Source organism: Lepisma saccharinum, chromosome 20 (assembly GCF_977018435.1).
Source record: "Lepisma saccharinum chromosome 20, izLepSacc3.1, whole genome shotgun sequence".
NCBI classification, from domain to species: Eukaryota; Metazoa; Arthropoda; class Insecta; order Zygentoma; family Lepismatidae; genus Lepisma; species Lepisma saccharinum.
The window spans coordinates 25,402,913-25,421,884 of NC_139248.1; the positions used below are offsets into that span (position 1 = coordinate 25,402,913).

The 18,972-nt window shown below is 38.7% G+C and overlaps 1 protein-coding gene across 1 annotated transcript; it reads right to left on the bottom strand.

The window, feature by feature from the left end:
* Positions 1 to 3,620: 3,620 nt before the first annotated feature.
* LOC146003392 (putative glutamate receptor) lies at positions 3,621 to 5,573 on the bottom strand. The gene has a single exon (XM_083141674.1). The coding sequence runs from the start codon at positions 5,571 to 5,573 to the stop codon at positions 3,621 to 3,623; it is 1,953 nt and encodes a 650-aa protein (XP_082997800.1).
* Positions 5,574 to 18,972: the final 13,399 nt, after the last annotated feature.

Genomic DNA, 18,972 nt, shown 5'->3' on the forward strand with positions numbered 1-18,972 from the left:
TTGAAACCATTTCATTTATCATAATTCAACGTTATTAGTTGGTGTTAACACACGGTATACTAAACTAAATTCACCAACCAATAAAATACTACAAAATAATTATTTTTGATGTGTAGGCATACGTATGATAATTTTTCTTCGGTTATTTTTTGTCAATTTCTAAATCTTGTCAAAATATTCTATTAATTTATATTAATATAGCCGAGCTTTATATAGAAGTGAGATTTAGTGCCATTTACACCTAACACTACTTCCAAAGAAAGTCAACTGCTTTTAAACATGCTCAAAAGTGTCAAGCAGACGAGACGATCCACCACGCCATAATCCATGCTGTTCGTAAACTGCAGCGTGGAACAGCTTGGCTAGTGACGTCGACATGACGTTTCGTGTGACGTCTGCGTAATCCACTCGTAAGATCTGCGCTGAGTTGGCTGTAGTTTACGAACAGCCGTTTTCTAAGGCCTCCTGCACTATAAGAATAACCGAAGTAAAGGCTGGTTTACATTGGTCGAGTGAGCGGGAGAGTTACTGGGACGAGTTACTGGCCTCTCTGCTCGACTCGACCCTTCTATGGCGAGTAACTGTTCACACACTTTCTACTAGATTCTAGCAAAGTGGGATAGTAGCTGCAGCTGTTTGGTGCTATTTTGACAGAATTAACCCATGGACGTCGTTGGCGATTAAAAAAAGCTCTGATACAGTTTACAAGTTTTCTTTACGAGAAATAAATACAATAATGCACGAGGACGTGTCAAAGAAAATTAATTTCCTTGATTTTTCTATTTTCAATTGTTCTGGGTTGTACGTAGAACGTATTTTTATTTTATTTTCAATTTTACTTATCCTACACCAAATAGCACTTATGGCCTCATACGCCCGTAGTTTATTTTGTTTGAATACTCTTGAATCACCTCCTATTCATGGTTGACTTTTTGTTTTAATAATGAACAAACTCACAACACTACCACAGCACAGACTGTATACTCTCCTCAAAAAGTGTTTACATTGACCGCGTGTCCGTCGAATTTACGCGCGAGTGAAAACATCGATGGGGGAAGAAAGCAACTCGGTTGAGTCGCTGTCCTCCTTAGACAGCCACTCGACTGTCCTGACTACTGGAGCGAGTACTGGCTCCAGTGCTTTCCCGAGTTGTTTACACAAGGAGAGTGCCTCGCATTATCCTACTCGCTCCAGCTAATCGCCTGTCTACTCGACCAGGCTTAAGAAAATCATGCAGTTTTATACAAAATCTAGACATTCCAGTTCCGAGCACAGCCGAAGCAGGCTCGAAGCCCACCCGATCTCAAATCGGTCACGTTGCCGCTATGGATGATGGTAAACCATTGCCTGTAATTCCGAGTCGGACGTCGTTAGAAGCTTTCTCTTTGCTCGATTTTCTACTTCATTTATTCTTTACATTCTCATGTGTAAGGTATGTGTTATAGACGCATTCTTCGAAATCTCATCTTTACATTGATGTAGGATGCGCTTCACAATTTTGCTTCATAACTGCTGTCACAATTCTTAAAGCTAACCCTTCCGATGGAAAATTCAGAGGCTCGGGATAGGAAAAAAGCACGTGCTATATTTGTTTGGACTCATGACGCCACACAAATATGTTCCATTGACCTTGTGATCTTGGATCAATATTGGAGGTCCAGTTCAACCTCCACAACTGAAATAGTAAGTTTGCTTAAATATATTAGCCACTATTAGTAGGGTGAATGTCAGCCACTTTCCCTTGAATCTTGAGCTGGTGCAGCCAAGAAGATGGCCATTGTGGCTGAAGCCCCATCCACCGCAAACTACAAACCTGAACAATTAAACAGTTCCTCACAAGACGGTATTTTTTTTTCAATATCTGTCTATGTATTTAAAACCTAATTGTTTTCTTGTATCAGGCAACAAATGCGAAAGATCATGCACTACATACATGGCTGCATAAAGCGTCCCCCTCCCCTCCTCCAAGAAAGAGTCCTGATTGCGCCACTGCGTTGACGTCTAGAAAATATTTCCAGTTTATCAGAGATTGAGACCATCCTGATTTATTTTCAAGAAGCTACTACACTGATACATAAGTCGATGACCAAAAAAGTGGTGGGGTACAATTTTATTTCTTGTACAACTATTGGGGAGGGAACTAGCTAACTATTGTACGTGCGTCCTCCTCTGACATTATCAATAGTATATGCGCTACAGTATTTTCGATAACTTTTGTCACATAGGAGCCACCAATGTTTTATTTGCGGAGGGCACAGAAAACTGCGATACGCCAAGGCTAATTTCATTACGTCTGTACAACACATTTTTGCTTCATACTGTACAATATGATTCTACAATGGATCAACAAAATATTTTGAAAATAAACAATAGATAATAGCTATGTTTAATGAATTTATTCCTTCAACCTGTAGCGTTCTGATCATATCACAAAAAAATTATAGCAGTGTGACGTCATTGGTCTATTACCAGCCATAAGGAAGAGATTTTTCTAGGGTATCTGAAGCTGTTTATGGGCTGACACAAATTGAATGGGAAATTGTCCCCCTTATGGCTATTGGCAGTGAAGAAATCAGCTATTGAACACTTATTGTTATGTCTGTGGTGATGCGGTGCTACCCAAAGACGATGAAGAGAACAAGACACCTCGATTATCGAATACCCCATATATCGAAGGGTATCACATGTGCAGTGCTTTCATTTCTCGTCAAGCGCAAAACTACTTCCAAGTAGTCCAAAGTAGGCTGCTTACGATTGGCTCTATCTAACCTTATAAATGTGATTGGTTTGTACACTTTTTTCTTCAAATGGTGTCTACGGGAGAGGTGGTTAATATCGCCATTGCTGCGCTTACTTACGTCGTATGTTAACACGCATGGCAGATTGACAATTTCATGTTTCTTTTGCTTGAAACGTGTTTCAAAACAGCTCGAAACAAATGCCTTACAATAACAGGACTTCCGGACGAGAACGAGTCCATTCATCCATTCTTCTCGAAGATTTATTAGCAATGTATTTGCACGAAGGAAGAACAACGCTTAACAGAGACATCTGTTGGGCTACTGCTAAACAACTAGACTGCTGCATAGGATGCTTCTGGAGGCCGGTTGAGGAGTCTTGTTCTCCACCGTCTTTGATGCTACAAGAAAAGAATTAACCGAGCACAACCAGAACCACCATCTTCGTCGAATTCACTTCTTGACAGTTTGCAAGGCTGTAGGAATTCGACAAATACAAGCACAAAACTAGATATTAATACAGAGGAGTCGTCACACGTATTTGAGTTAAGAATCAATTTAAACAGTTAACATCTAGGCTTATCCTCCTACATCACTCAAACTTATGACACGTGTATTGCTCTTAATTTTGCACTCGTTTTTAATTAACCCTTGAGGATAGGCAAGATTTATCACACAACCAGTTTGCGTTACTTTTGTTAATGAAGCATGTATCAAGCAGGTGTCCTCACGTGATATCTGATACCAGAAACCGTAGCCAATCACGCGCGACTGAGGGAATTCTGGGTACCCATAATTCCTTCGGCAGCGTCAGTTTGTGCTGTGATGCCGTACAGGTTGGACGCGTGTTCCTAAAGTCCGATGTTAAGACTCCCCGAACGCTTAACTCTGTAGTTGTGCATTTAGCATTGCTTCAAGCGTTTTCAACCTTCGACAATTACGACTTTGCTCCTTTGCCCTCGTGTCTTCTCCAAATCGTTTCCGGTTCAACCACTCAAAGAGAAACACAAGAACTGACACTACCTCACCAGCCATCAGCAGTAAGAATGCACCAGCAACGTGCAAGAGCTTTATCGGCCGTGGCTTTCCCGTGTCTTGATCTCTGAATGTGAAGGGAAGGAAGAGTTTTCTGTCCATGAACTCACGAAACGTCTCCTTGTCCCATTGAACAACAACACCGGAATCACGGAGCCACATAATAACGCCGTTGAACTTTTCAGCAACAGGAGAAGCTCTTTCGTACATGACACTCACATGGAAGTTCATGACATCATCTTTCATGAGGTACAGTTCGCTGAGAATGCTCTCGGGAAGGTCTATGGTGCAGATGTGCTTATAGTAGTACCTTTCCACCAACATAGCCATCTTGTGGTCTCTCACAAGGCGCAGAACCTCGTCTAAATCCGTCATTTCGAAATATCTGTCCTCAATTTTCTTAATATGTTCGTCATTGGTGCCGTAGAAGACGGCAACCCAGGACAAGTCCCGAATCCCGTATCTCAGTCCTGAGTCTGCAAAGTCCTCCAAGGTGTCTATTGCTTTCTCGAATAGAGGAGAGGTCAAGAACGATATGAGGTTGCAATTGTAAGCAGTGATCAACAACATAGATGCAATGGACAGCCAAATAATCATCATTCTCACTGAAGACAGAGTTGGCTCTGCAACACTCAGACCCACGAGAATACTGACAGAATTCATCAGCTGATAAATGTAGCTAGAATCCTCGGCTCTCTCCTGAACAGAAAGGAGCTTCAATATAATCCAGTGTAAAACGTAAAGAACGACGGACATGGCAAGACAGTAAAAGAAAATGGCGATCCACATTGACGTCGTAAACGGATTCAAGACGGACGATAGGTTTTCTCTGAGTCTTGGCTTCGGGGTGAGAAACGTTATGCCTGATTGTGCATAGTCTACAGACAGTTCCATGATGACATTATGAAATTCTGTGATGTAGGCGCAAGGTATCCCAGCATGCACTTCTCCCTTGAAGACAGACCCAACCACACCAACTGATGAACCGTTTTCTAACACTGCACCGAAACCATAATTGTCAATTTTGACATTCCAGGTGAAGTTGTGTTTAATTGCAACTTCGCGAGCTACCCTGAAATCCCTTCCTTCAATTAGATCTCCTTGCACTATGGTCACGTGACTGTGATCCACGAATCCCAAGCCCATGGACAACCCACCCAGGTTATCCAGTTTGTCTTCGACCTCAAAACGATCCGACAGCTTCTCCTTCCAAGTTGCCACAGTCAGCAACTTTCCTGGATATAAATTATTGGCCACCTCAAATGTGTATAGTTTGTATGTGAATACTTCACGCATCTCATCAATTTGCTCTCTTGTTAAGATGAACGTATAAGGAGAGAATTTCAAAAAGTCTCTGTCGATTCCATGAACTAGATGTTCGTGACCTTCTGCCAAAACAATCAGATATTTCCTGATTTCCCTTTGAAATGCACGCCGAATCGCACTGTAGAGGTTTTTAGTGATTGTACCAATTTCTAGAGTTGCTATTACAAAATGTCTACAACCCAAATCCATATTCCTAATGAACAAATTGTCCTCGACATTGATTTCGAGTACACGAGAGGCTTGAATCCATGCCACGGACCCGTTTTGAAATGTGTAGCCACTTCCATTTTGCAAAGGGGAGTCGGCATCTTCAATCACAACTACGCAATAGTCGCTCCAGAAGTATTCTCTGATTACGGCTTCAATGTTTTTTTCAAAATTCCGATCTGCTTTTGTAGTAATAGACGAGATGTAGTTAAGTACTGCTCCTCCATGTTGGACCATAGAGATGAGGAAAAGAAGTTGCAGTCTCATTCCCACAACTAGAAAAGTCAATAAACTATATGTAAGAATGTTACAGATATGTTCAATAATAATAATTTATTAATTATTATTTATTAATTATAATTTTTAAATAATAATAATTATTATTATTCAATGGTAATTATTATATTACTGCAGTTAGCAGCGACAACACAACTTCCGATTATTAGTTTTTAGGCTATGGTTACCAATTAAACTACAACTTTTATGTCTCTACTATTCTAGGGTTTCCAGATATTTCATGAAAAAGGACGGGACACTTATTTTTCAAGGATACGATGCACAATACGTATTTCTTCTAACGGAACGTGTTATACCTCGTATTGAAGCTTGACTACTGCTTATATCTTCTATGAGAAAATTAGGGTAAGGAAACTTGTATTTAAGGTGCTTTTCATACTAAATGACGTTAACTTTTATAATGCAATTTTCTAGTATTATCACTCATTGTGACATCTAATTGCCTGAGGAGTTTCGTTGTGTGCGCAGAACACCAAGTCAGCAGAGTTTAGTCGCCCTCATAATTAGATTCTCTGCAATGCATCTAAGAGTTTCTTGTTATGGAATATGTACACAGTGGGTTAAACTTCTCCAATACGAGTGAAAACAGAAAATAGTTAGGCAAGGTTGACTCAACGGTTCATATCGTTGAAATAAGGAACAAAAGGCTGTCCCGAAGACTTTTGTCGGGACAACGGGGCGCTTTAACGAAAAACGGGACGTTCCCGTATTTTACGGGATGTCTGGCTGATTCCAAAGAAATAACATAGGGTGGAATTAGCTAAAAGTTTGCTCCAACCAGGAATTAAATACTACAGAAATTATTTTTTGTAGGAATGTCCCCCAATGTTAGGACAACTCAAATCCAAAATGCCAAAGAATGGAAGCTTGGGGAAATCATTCTACATACGAGGATCGGTCGATAATTATCTGCACTTTTGCTTTTTCTTTGGGTTGGCCCCACTTGTTTCTCCGCGGGCATGTCAATGGAGTGTACATTGGTAATTTATTTAATTAATTTAGTGACCAAGGAAATAGAGAAGAAAGGTGAAGAAGACACAATGAACTGGAATGGGGGACTGAAGATAAGCAAAGAATGGAAGAAGGTGTTAGAAAGAGTGGAAAGGACAAGAGAGAAAGAGGAGAGAAGAAGGAAAAAGAGCGTGAGATAAAGAGTTCAACTAATTCTAGATGAAAGAAAATATGTTTAGCCTTTTAGGTGAAAGTACAGTTGACAAGGGAAAGCCACCGGCTAGAATGTTCCAGAACAACTTTCTAATAGTCTGGAGGGGAGTAATGTTTGTGTATATATATATATTGTCCTGTTTTTGTACCTTGTTACATTTGTACTTGGTGCAGAGTCTGAAGAAGACCTTGCTAGAAGGTTGAAACGTTACGTTTAGTTTATAAAATAAATTTCTGCCTTGGTCACCATATTGAGTTTTTCATATCATGGAAACAAGGCTTAAGAGCCCGTATCACCGCTGGTGATGATACCTAAAAAATAGGTTCTTGCATCGACCTTCTGTGCTCGAACAGTCAAGTGTGTGGCATTTAAATTTTACTGAGTTAAAGATCAAATATGAAGTTAGTTATGTCGCGCAGCCTTTTTTTAAATATATTATTTATTACGTAGTTTTCCTGATCTCAATTTCGTAAAATTCACTTGCTCGCCAATTGTATGTAATAACTTAAATCAACATTTTAAAGCGCAAGAAAGCTTCAACTGTTCTTCTACAGCAAAGAAATGAAACTGATCTTACATAATTTTCTTTAGAATATCTGTAGTTTGTCGACGTACAGAGCAATGTATGTAAATTTTAACTTCGACTTTTCTCAGCTGGTCGCGCTAGCCGTTTCCCCCTCTGTACCGCTCGCGCTCAACCCCGCCCCCCTCCACAATCATCCGCCGTCCCTTTTTTCTTTCACAATCAGCCAGTCTTCCAAGAAAACCGCATGCTGAGAGCTAGGAAAAGAAAAAAGAATGCAGGGAAAGGTTTTGGGGGAGAATCAATGGTTTGGGCGATGCTTGTAAACAGTTCTTCACTACGCTATATCCTAATACTAAATCACGATGGGGTTGTAGTGCAATGACAACAGTGAAGAACGGGGGATTTCCCCAGTATATTGTTCACAAATGGGAAGGGCTGGTTGCACAGACTCAAGTACACCTTTACAAAAGGTTTGCCTGCAAAAAGAAAAATTGTGCCAAATTATAACTTTTTTTTTGTGAGAACACAAAAGTTCATTACCAAGGGATTTTTTTTAGGGGGAAGGTGACTTTACTCAAAGTTTTTAGGTAAATATTGTGTAAATTCTATCTGGTGGTGGATTATCAACCAGCCACGCAAATGAATAACTTTTTAGCTGTCGATCATAAATAAGTTCAATGAACGTTCATTGTCAGTTTGAGATATTTCTGAGGGTCAATGGTAAAAAATACTTGATGATGTGTTATGGAAATAGTGCTATTTTTAAACATTTTCAACGTCCGTTCAACTTAATTTCGAATTTGGCTCCTTTCATGATTTGTAAGTAGGGGGATAAAATATATTTACTTAATACTTTACTAAGTTATTTTATCACCAATTACATATATATATATATATATTTTACAGTCAGAACCAAGGAGGTCACAACATAAGATAGTTCTTTGTCATCATATACAAAAATACTTTTAGGCATAGGTCTTATGTAAAATAAAATACATTAATTATATGTTGTTTTTTTCTCTTCAAAAGACATTATTTAGTTGAATAATATGACAGACTTACTATTGATAATGACCATACAAAACACACCATAAAAATTTCATTCACTTTCAACTTTCTGGGGCCGGCCACCGTGGGGGAGTGGTTAGCACATCGCGCTACGACGCCAGGGGTCCCGGGTTCGAATTCCGGCTTGGCCGCGGATGTTTGTGAGTGTCCATTCATCAATTTCATCATATCATCACTTATTCCCTTCTTCGCAAATTGGCCAAAAGTGGCACAAAAAGCGAATTAAAATAAAGCAAATCAATCAACTTTCTGGATATACGACAAATAACACTATTTCTGTATAAGGAATTTTAGGCGTGCTCAGATCCTCCGATTATGGGGAGCAAGGGCCTTGATAAGAGTTCAGCTGCGAAATAAAGTCTTCATTCCATCTCACTGTTTTTATTACATTGATGGGAACAAAACAGGGTCGTGTGTGTCCCGACGTACCTGAAATCACTTTATTAGATGAATTTCAACTTCAGTGGCACCATTGTTCTCTGCTGGCGTTTTATTTTCCATCTCTGCCGTTCAAAGACTAATGTACGTATAAACGTGGTTTAGTACCGCAAATTCAAAAGAACTACACATAATTTATTCATGTGCAATATATGGGCAATTTATTCTGCAGACACATACAGATAATACAACTAAAGAATAAAATATGTGGAGGTGTTAATAAGAAATTTGCTAGTGGGAGAGTCCAATTACATAGGAAGTAATACACTACCCTTTCCTTACGTAGTTACTTGGAACTTTCGTAAGTTTGAAAATAGTATATACTTGTATTTCTATAAAAGCATAATGTTGTTTAAGAACTGTTATTAGATTCCTCTGCACTAAATTTCTAAGTGAGGCTATTAAGGGGCAACTTCTCTCTCCCCCCCCCCCCATTTACTCATCGTATGCAAAGAGTGTGAATACTTTTTTGCTGAAATGGGAAAATGAACTACAGCAAGAAACTAATAAAATACGTCTGTTTTTATGAACAGCTGCAGAATTATCTACAAACTTGTTGAAATTCACAGTTTTGCTAGCTTGTACTCATTGGACGAAATACATACAGCCAGGGACGGTGCTACAAGGAGGTTAGGGGGGATGAAACCCCAACAACAGATCTAAGCTCCCTGTAGCCCCCAGATTTTTATAGTACGGTAGACGCCTTTCGATCGAAAATTAAAGAAGTAGAAGCTATCTTACGTAATATTTTCCATTATAAAACTTCCCTTAGGGCAAGGCCATTGCAATGTTCAAGTACATTTCCTGCTTTTATAAGATCGCAAGATTATTACAACGTGTTGTACGTAAAATCGTGGTTGGAGGTGGCAGCTGCAGATCTGTATGGATCAACAACGGACATTGATTATTTAATACGTACTAAGTAATTGTTAAATCACAAGTCTCCAAACTTGCCAAAAAAAATTTGCAGATACTCTGCTGCCTATCTGGTAGGTGGATGTGTTCAGTGGCTGTGGGATTGCTGTTTGGTTGTTGGAGGGTCAAACGATGATAATACGATGCCTACGAAGTTAAATGATAACAATTATTATCCTATGTAAATCATGTCACTATTTTTGGAACGAGTGTTAAAAATTAATTTTTATAAGTTGGAGGATGTTACCAATTGTGTTGTGAAGGTAACACTGAGAGAACAAACATATTTTCAGTGCAAATTCACCTAGGAGACAAAAGCATTGACTATCAATATCATTGACATAAATCAATGGATACAGTTGCAGCTCTCGCACTGGGCAGATGTGATTAGTAGTGAAAATAACTACCAATAGTTTTATATATGTTTCACATCTGATTCTTCTCCATGGAATAGAAATTGGCCACTCGGCATAAATTATTTTCCAACGTCATAAATAATAATTTATTAACATGAAGACCTAGGCTTACAAGGAATAAAACTGCCCAAGCTTGCTGATTTTTGCACTAAATTGCAATGTTTAGTTGCACAAAGGCTAATCGGGACAAAACCTACAGCCTATAGTGGAATCCGAGCCACTTAATTAAATGTCCCTAACAGTGGATCGAACTCGTGACCCGTCGATTACAAAGCATAATTATTACCGCTAACCGAGGCGGGAAAGTTCACTTATAATCTTTCTAATTATTAACATTTAAGAGTTAGTTTCTTTAGTCTTTTTAATTCCTTAATGTCGTATTTTTGCCTCTCGGATGTTTTCAATAACGATGTAAGGATTGAGAAAACATCGCTGACAATTATGTTCATTGCAAATACTCGAATGAGAAACTACAATCAGAAAAGCTGCCCCCCGTGGCGTGGCGGAGTGATTCAGTTCTTTTTCACATGCATGCTCGGATCCGGAGAGAGAGTTCGCAACTATGAATAAGAGGAGTGTACAGTTAACAGAATGAAGCAAATCTGGAAACTAGTAAGCTGCGTGAAAACTGACATACGTATATTTCAGGATAACTATGATAGATATGAACAAGAAACTGTATTAGCCTTATCTGCGGATGTTTGAAAAGTCCTGTAGTAAATTCACAAATTCGTCGTTCCGGTTCAATATGAGTAATATGCATTGGCTGTAAATAGCTTTAATTGTATCAAAAATGCTAAAAGTACACATTTTACTAACTACACGACTTTCCCAATGATTCCAAATGGCTAACTTGGATTGATATTCATGTGCATTAGCACTGGCCTCCGTGATGAAGTGGTTAGCACATCCGGGAGTTCGAATCCCGGCATGGATGCTCTTTGTGGGTGTCCGTTCATCAGTTTCATCATACAATTCATCCTCAGGCGGAGCACAAAGCACGACGCCTTAGGTTGTAAGACACGTTTTTATTATGTTAAGAAAAGAAAGAACATCAAAATCATCTCACTTAGGATAATCCACCAACTGCAGAAAACACAAAAGAATGTTTTGTACTGGCTCCAGTGCTTTCCCGAGTTGTTTACACAAGGAGAGTGCCTCGCATTATCCTACTCGCTCCAGCTAATCGCCTGTCTACTCGACCAGGCTTAAGAAAATCATGCAGTTTTATACAAAATCTAGACATTCCAGTTCCGAGCACAGCCGAAGCAGGCTCGAAGCCCACCCGATCTCAAATCGGTCACGTTGCCGCTATGGATGATGGTAAACCATTGCCTGTAATTCCGAGTCGGACGTCGTTAGAAGCTTTCTCTTTGCTCGATTTTCTACTTCATTTATTCTTTACATTCTCATGTGTAAGGAATGTGTTATATATAGACGCATTCTTCGAAATCTCATCTTTACATTGATGTAGGATGCGCTTCACAATTTTGCTTCATAACTGCTGTCACAATTCTTAAAGCTAACCCTTCCGATGGAAAATTCAGAGGCTCGGGATAGGAAAAAAGCACGTGCTATATTTGTTTGGACTCATGACGCCACACAAATATGTTCCATTGACCTTGTGATCTTGGATCAATATTGGAGGTCCAGTTCAACCTCCACAACTGAAATAGTAAGTTTGCTTAAATATATTAGCCACTATTAGTAGGGTGAATGTCAGCCACTTTCCCTTGAATCTTGAGCTGGTGCAGCCAAGAAGATGGCCATTGTGGCTGAAGCCCCATCCACCGCAAACTACAAACCTGAACAATTAAGCAGTTCCTCACAAGACGGTATTTTTTTTTCAATATCTGTCTATGTATTTAAAACCTAATTGCTTTCTTGTATCAGGCAACAAATGTGAAAGATCATGCACTACATACATGGCTGTATAAAGCGTCCCCCTCCCCTCCTCCAAGAAAGAGTCCTGATTGCGCCACTGCGTTGACGTCTAGAAAATATTTCCAGTTTATCAGAGATTGAGACCATCCTGATTTATTTTCAAGAAGCTACTACACTGATACATAAGTCGATGACCAAAAAAGTGGTGGGGTACAATTTTATTTCTTGTACAACTATTGGGGAGGGAACTAGCTAACTATTGTACGTGCGTCCTCCTCTGACATTATCAATAGTATATGCGCTACAGTATTTTCGATAACTTTTGTCACATAGGAGCCACCAATGTTTTATTTGCGGAGGGCACAGAAAACTGCGATACGCCAAGGCTAATTTCATTACGTCTGTACAACACATTTTTGCTTCATACTGTACAATATGATTCTACAATGGATCAACAAAATATTTTGAAAATAAACAATAGATAATAGCTATGTTTAATGAATTTATTCCTTCAACCTGTAGCGTTCTGATCATATCACAAAAAAATTATAGCAGTGTGACGTCATTGGTCTATTACCAGCCATAAGGAAGAGATTTTTCTAGGGTATCTGAAGCTGTTTATGGGCTGACACAAATTGAATGGGAAATTGTCCCCCTTATGGCTATTGGCAGTGAAGAAATCAGCTATTGAACACTTATTGTTATGTCTGTGGTGATGCGGTGCTACCCAAAGACGATGAAGAGAACAAGACACCTCGATTATCGAATACCCCATATATCGAAGGGTATCACATGTCCGGTGCTTTCATTTCTCGTCAAGCGCAAAACTACTTCAGTAGTGGTATTGACTGTACTACCAGCACAGGAAAGTATGAACCCCCCTCAAGCAGATTTGCTTACACTTAAAACAAGCTCAACATGCCCATATGAGCTTTTTGCTCAAGTGTGGAACCCTGCCTAATCCAAGATTTTTGTAAAAATGCCCTCGGGAATTTTTCGGAAAGTATGAACCCCCCTCAGATTGATTTGCATACACTTATAAAAGGCACTTCTGAGAGATTGTTGTCTATAAACTTGTTAAAAATATGCCCCTCTTGGGGCCACACTTAAAACTAGGCTACACACCTACCCACACACATACATATTTACTTCTGGTTTAAGTTCAATTGGATACCAGGTTCAAATTGTTTATCTAATATTAAAACAATGTAATTCTTCTAGAATTGCTCCGTGACTCTCTCATTTCTTACATCATAAACATATGATTTTTCCCCTATGAGAATAACACTACAAATGGTGTCATCAGGTAATGCCTCATGGAATTCACAGATAATTTTAATGTTTGTCCTGTCATTCACCACAACCTGTTTTCTTTTTGAGGTGTTGATGACAAACATGGGCCTCTGTGCTTTGAATTCATCTGGTGTGTAATACATGTCAGTATTGCCTGTAGTGACTCTTTTGAAGGAAGAAAAAGCCTCATATAATTTGAGGAAATCATCCTTGGAAATGTCTAAATTGTAATTTTCTCTAGGAAATACCTCATTTCTGCCATTTTTAAGATATATGTTCTTGATGTTGCAGCTATCAAATTTACTTGAATTTTTTTCCTGATTGTTGTGTCTCCCAGTCTGAAACAATACTACCACAAAATCAGGCATGTCATATTGTATACTGGAGAATGAATTTGTAGCATCAAACTCATAATAGGTACCAGCGGCAGGCTTCTGTACACATTGATATGTATAAAATTGCAAAAGAACCTGTGGATTTTTTAGGATATCAGCTTTGTATTTAAGAGCATAACTGGCTTCATACTCAACAACAGGGATTCTTAGCTCCATAGTCTGAATAATGCATTTGCCTGCATCTGGTAAGGTATTAGGCAGAGCTTCCCCGGTAGAGTTTATTGTACTGTACCTCATCAAAGCATTATTATCATTGGCAGCTCTTCTAAATGTAATTCTTAACCCACCCTTCCACATGATATCTTTGTAATCTGAGAAGAATCCTGGTATTGCCAATTGTAGAAAACAGTAAACAAAATTTGCCTGTTTTAGAGATATTCCATATATTTGATAAGCAACAACAACAGGGCCATCTATGTGCAAATGTCTGAACTCGGTGAACACTTGGGAACAAGTCAATTTTTTTCAATATGTCAATATTTTTAACTCTTTTTGCCAGTAATAGGTAATGGTAGTAAGTGTTAGACAAAGTACTTTGGAGCTGAATATGCCTTTCTTAAGACGTCGTATATTGCTAAAATATCTTTAATTCACATATTTCTCATACCGCCGTATCTTGTTCTATTAGGCCTCTTCAAGAAAATTGCCAATTAGTGAAAATTAATTGAGCACAACAGCAAAAGAGGTACTAATAGGGCAAGCATACAATGATATGGGGATATGTGAATTGCTGGTTTCTTCAATTCAGATAAATGGATTGAATTGAAACTGGGATATTTTGCATATACAAAATCTGATATTTGTTACATCCAGCTTGTTTGTTGTAATCTATTCATAATATACATGGCATTAGGTCAGTGTCTTCTGGGACATGCATGTCTGTACAGGTATTTGTGCTAGGTCAGTGCCTCTGAAGGCCGCTGAAAAAAAACCTGCGGCGCGGCCAGTGCCTCTGCCCGGATCAATACTCCGGGCAGTTCTATTCCTGCGGCACTGGCAGCACCGAGGTGTGATTAATACTTGAGCAAGTTCCTGCAGTTTTATCAGCAGTCTTATTGACTGATCGATTAGTTCCAAACAATTCCGCCGCCGCGCTTGGAACATGGCGCTGCTGTATGGATTGCATGTACGCTCAGCAGAAAAACGGGATGTACGCTCAGAAGAAAGTACTTCAGCAAAAAATATTAGAGAAGAGCTTATGTTTCTGAATGCACCCCCTACCCACCCCCATCTTACCCACACCCACACCTACCCACCCCCATCTTACCCACACCCACACCTACCCACCCCCACCCACCCACACCCATACCTACCTACCCATACACCCACCCACACACATCCATACATATTTACTTCCCGGTCCACTTCTATTGCATCATGTTGTGCAATATTAATTGATTAAATGGTTATGACATAATGTGATTATGTGGTGTTTTCTGATTGGTTGCTTATGACATAATGTGATTATATGTTACGTTTAAATAAGCAGTGTTTCTATTGGCTCTGTAAATCTATATAAGCCAGGGCACAGTGCAGATTCTTCACCATTGCTGGATCGGCAGTGGAACCCACAAGTGGGGGGCAGAACCTGAACAGGCTCCACCAAAGTATAGGAGACTTGAAGCATATAATTTGGCGGAATAACCCAAGTAAGGTCATAGAGACAATATACACTGATACAATAAAAGCCAATTTTTGGCAGGGGGGACAAAGTGGTTCCTAAATACAAAATCTCAAGAACTAATTGACATAGAGCTATGCAGTTTTTTTTGTCTGCACTGAACCCAACTGATTAAGCATAGAGTTTTGATTTGATTCCCAAGAAATTGTATATAAATACCAAAGCCAAAAATATTAAGTGTATACACACATACACACATACACACACATACAAAGCACAGTGCTGAACCCAACTGATATTTTTTATTCAGTATAAAGTTTTGAATTGAAACCCAGGAAATTGTATATAATAAACAACAGCAAAAATGCCAAATCAAAAATATTGTAATCAATGCAATAAAAATATATCCAGCCCCAATTGGGCCAAGCATCAAAAGATTTGTAACCCGGACAAATGCAGAACTCCCACAAAAATTTGCCCCAAATGCCATAGAAAATACAGCATGCAATACTTAACATATACACATAAAAATACTTGCTCTGTACAGTCATCAACACAACCATCCACATCTGGTCTGAAAAGGAAGCATGAAGCACCTGTTAATGCCAGAGCAGCAAAGCAGCCACGCTATGAACCCATCCGTAGCAGTTTTAACGGCCAATTAAGAGATCACTGTTTTAAATCAGAGCCAAGATGTGGTATTAAGAATTTTTTGAACAGTAGAAATTCTGATCTGCAGGCAATTCTAAATGCACAAAATGGCTCTTATAAGCTGTCCCTCAAATTGTTTGCACAATATAAGAAACCAAATGGTACAAAATTTACACAGCCCCACATAACAGAAACTGTATCGGTTTATTCAAATGCAAATTCGGACAAAATAATAAACAACTTGATAAATCAATTGAATATTAAACACTCTGAATTTGCAGCAAAAGAGTCTGGATGGAGCCTATGCGGCTCTCCACACAAGTTATATGTTAATATTTCTGAATTCAGCCCATTAAAAGGTTCTACATATCTGCCATTACCTGCCAATATCAAAAACAAACAAGCCGTGGTTAATATAGAAAATACCGACCAGAAATGCTTTTTGTGGTGTATTTTAGCTGCTTTGTATCCAGTTTCAAGGAATCCTCAGAGAATAAGTTATTACAAACAGCATGAACATGATTTTGACGATGCAATGGAGGGTTTGGAATATCCAATGTTTGTTCAGAATATTGATAAATTTGAAAAAAAAGCCAGGGATATCAATGGCAAACAATTATCTATTAATGTATTTATTTGTTCCACTGGCCATGGCAATTGCCCGATAGAACCTCTCAGAATCAGTACAATTGATGATGAATCTGCTGTTCCGATTGATTTGCTCTTAATTGAAGGGGATGGCACATATCATTATACTCTGATAAAAAATCTTGAAGCTTTAGTCAGAACACAACTAGACAAAACTCATACAATATTCAAGTTGTGCAGAAGATGTTTATCTGTATTTTATGGTCAAAAAATGGTGAAGGGGGTTCGTGAAGAGAGTGCAGAAATTGCCAAAAACAAGTTAATTGAGCATCTGAAATACTGTGGCAATTATAAACCTGTTCATATGGTGATGCCCAATCCAAGTGAAAATTGCAAATTCAATAAGTTTGAAGCCTTGTTGGAACACCCAGCATATATTGTCTGTGATTTTGAATCGAACCTCAAACCTCTTGCATTTTGTAGCCCAGATCCTGAAGAATCTGCAATTACACCATACCAGCTACATGAACCTTCCAGTTTTTGTTATATGGTTATACGGGATGGTGTAGCTAGTAAAGAATATTCATACATGGGACCAGATGCCATCAAAATATTTGCACATAAAATAGAAAATGAGTGCCGTGACATAGCATCTAACATCTTATTAAAATCAAAACCCATGTTGCCTTTAACAGAGAAACAGATTGAAGATTTCAACAATGCAGAAAAATGCCCGGTATGTGATTCTGAATTTTCAGATATAAATATCAAGGTGAAACACCATTCTCATACAGATGGTAAATTCTTAATGGCCCTGTGTAAAAGCTGTAATATTAAGATCAAGAGACCAAGATTTGTCCCCATATTTTGCCATGGAGCATCCAATTATGATTTTCATCATTTGATCAGATATGAGGGGTTTGACAAGCAGAATTTAAATATTTTAGCTGAAAATGATGAAAAATATATTGCTATTAGCAAGATAATTAAAGTTAATGGTGTTCCTATTCAATTAAGATTTCTTGATTCTTACAGAATTTTATCGGCTAGCCTGGCCACACTGGCCACTCAATTATCTGATGATCAATTCAAAATCACACGTGCATTGTTTCCAAATCAGGACCTGAAATTAATTAGGCGGAAGGGTGTATATCCATATGACTATGTTACAGATTTTTCTAAATTTGATGAGTGTTCCCTGCCACCACAACAAGAGTTTTACAGCAAAATCAGAGGATCTGGAATCACTGATGATGATTATCACCATGCCCAGTTGATGTGGAACAATTTAAAATGCAAGACATTTGGTGATTATCACATGGCATATTTAAAACTTGATGTAACCCTCTTAGCTGATATATTGCAGGCATTCAGAAAATCTTCCATGCAAAATTATAGACTGGATCCAATATATTTTTTCAGTGCCCCGGGCCTAGCATGGGCTGCAACGTTTTTAAACACCAAAATGCATTTGGATCTGATCCACGATCAAGATAAGTATCTGTTTATGGAGAAATGTATAAGAGGGGGGATGGTGCAATGTTCCCAGAGATATGCCAGAGCAAATAACAAATATATGCCTGATTATGATCCAGCACGGCCATCAAATTTTATACTGTATGTAGATGCAAACAGCCTCTATGGTCACGCCATGATGCAAAAACTGCCATATGCAGGGCTTGAGTGGGTTGAAGATTTCAATATTGAAGATCTTAAGGACTTTGATGACAGTGAGTATGGCCTCATCTTAGAGGTTAATCTGATAATTCCTGATGATTTGCACAATAAATTTTCTGATCTGCCCCCATTTTCCGAGGTTCAGTGCTCACCTGGCTCTAAACAGAAGAAGCTCATGATGACACTGGAGCCAAAACAAGGCTATGTCATATATTACAAAAACCTCCAGTTCCTGATGAAACATGGTGTTCAAGTGACCAAAGTTGGCAAAGTTTTGAGGTTCAGGCACTCAAGATGGTTGAAACCATACATTGATACAAATACAGAGCTTCGAACATCTGCAAAGAGCCAATTTGATAAGGGCTTGTTTAAATTGATGGTTAATTCTGTGTATGGCAAAACTATTGAAAATGTCAGAAAACATACCGATGTTAAAATAATTACTGACCCCAGCCTGAGCAAAAAATTGGTTGCAAAGCCTAATTTCAATTACAGAAGAATTTATGATGAGCACATGGCACTTTTCAACATGAAGAAAACAAAGATTAAGTTTGATAAACCTATTTATGTAGGGGCTGTGATATTGGAATTGGCCAAATTACATATGTTAACATTGTATTATGATGTGTTGAAACCTTTTTATGGTGATCGTGTAAAACTGATGTACATGGATACGGATAGTTTTATTCTTGATATTAAAACAGAAGATGTTTATCAAGATATGTCACAGCC

Coding starts and splice junctions, on each gene's coding strand:
- LOC146003392 (XM_083141674.1), bottom strand. CDS start 5,573: ATGAGACTGCAACTTCTTTTCCTCATCTCTATGGTCCAACATGGAGGA.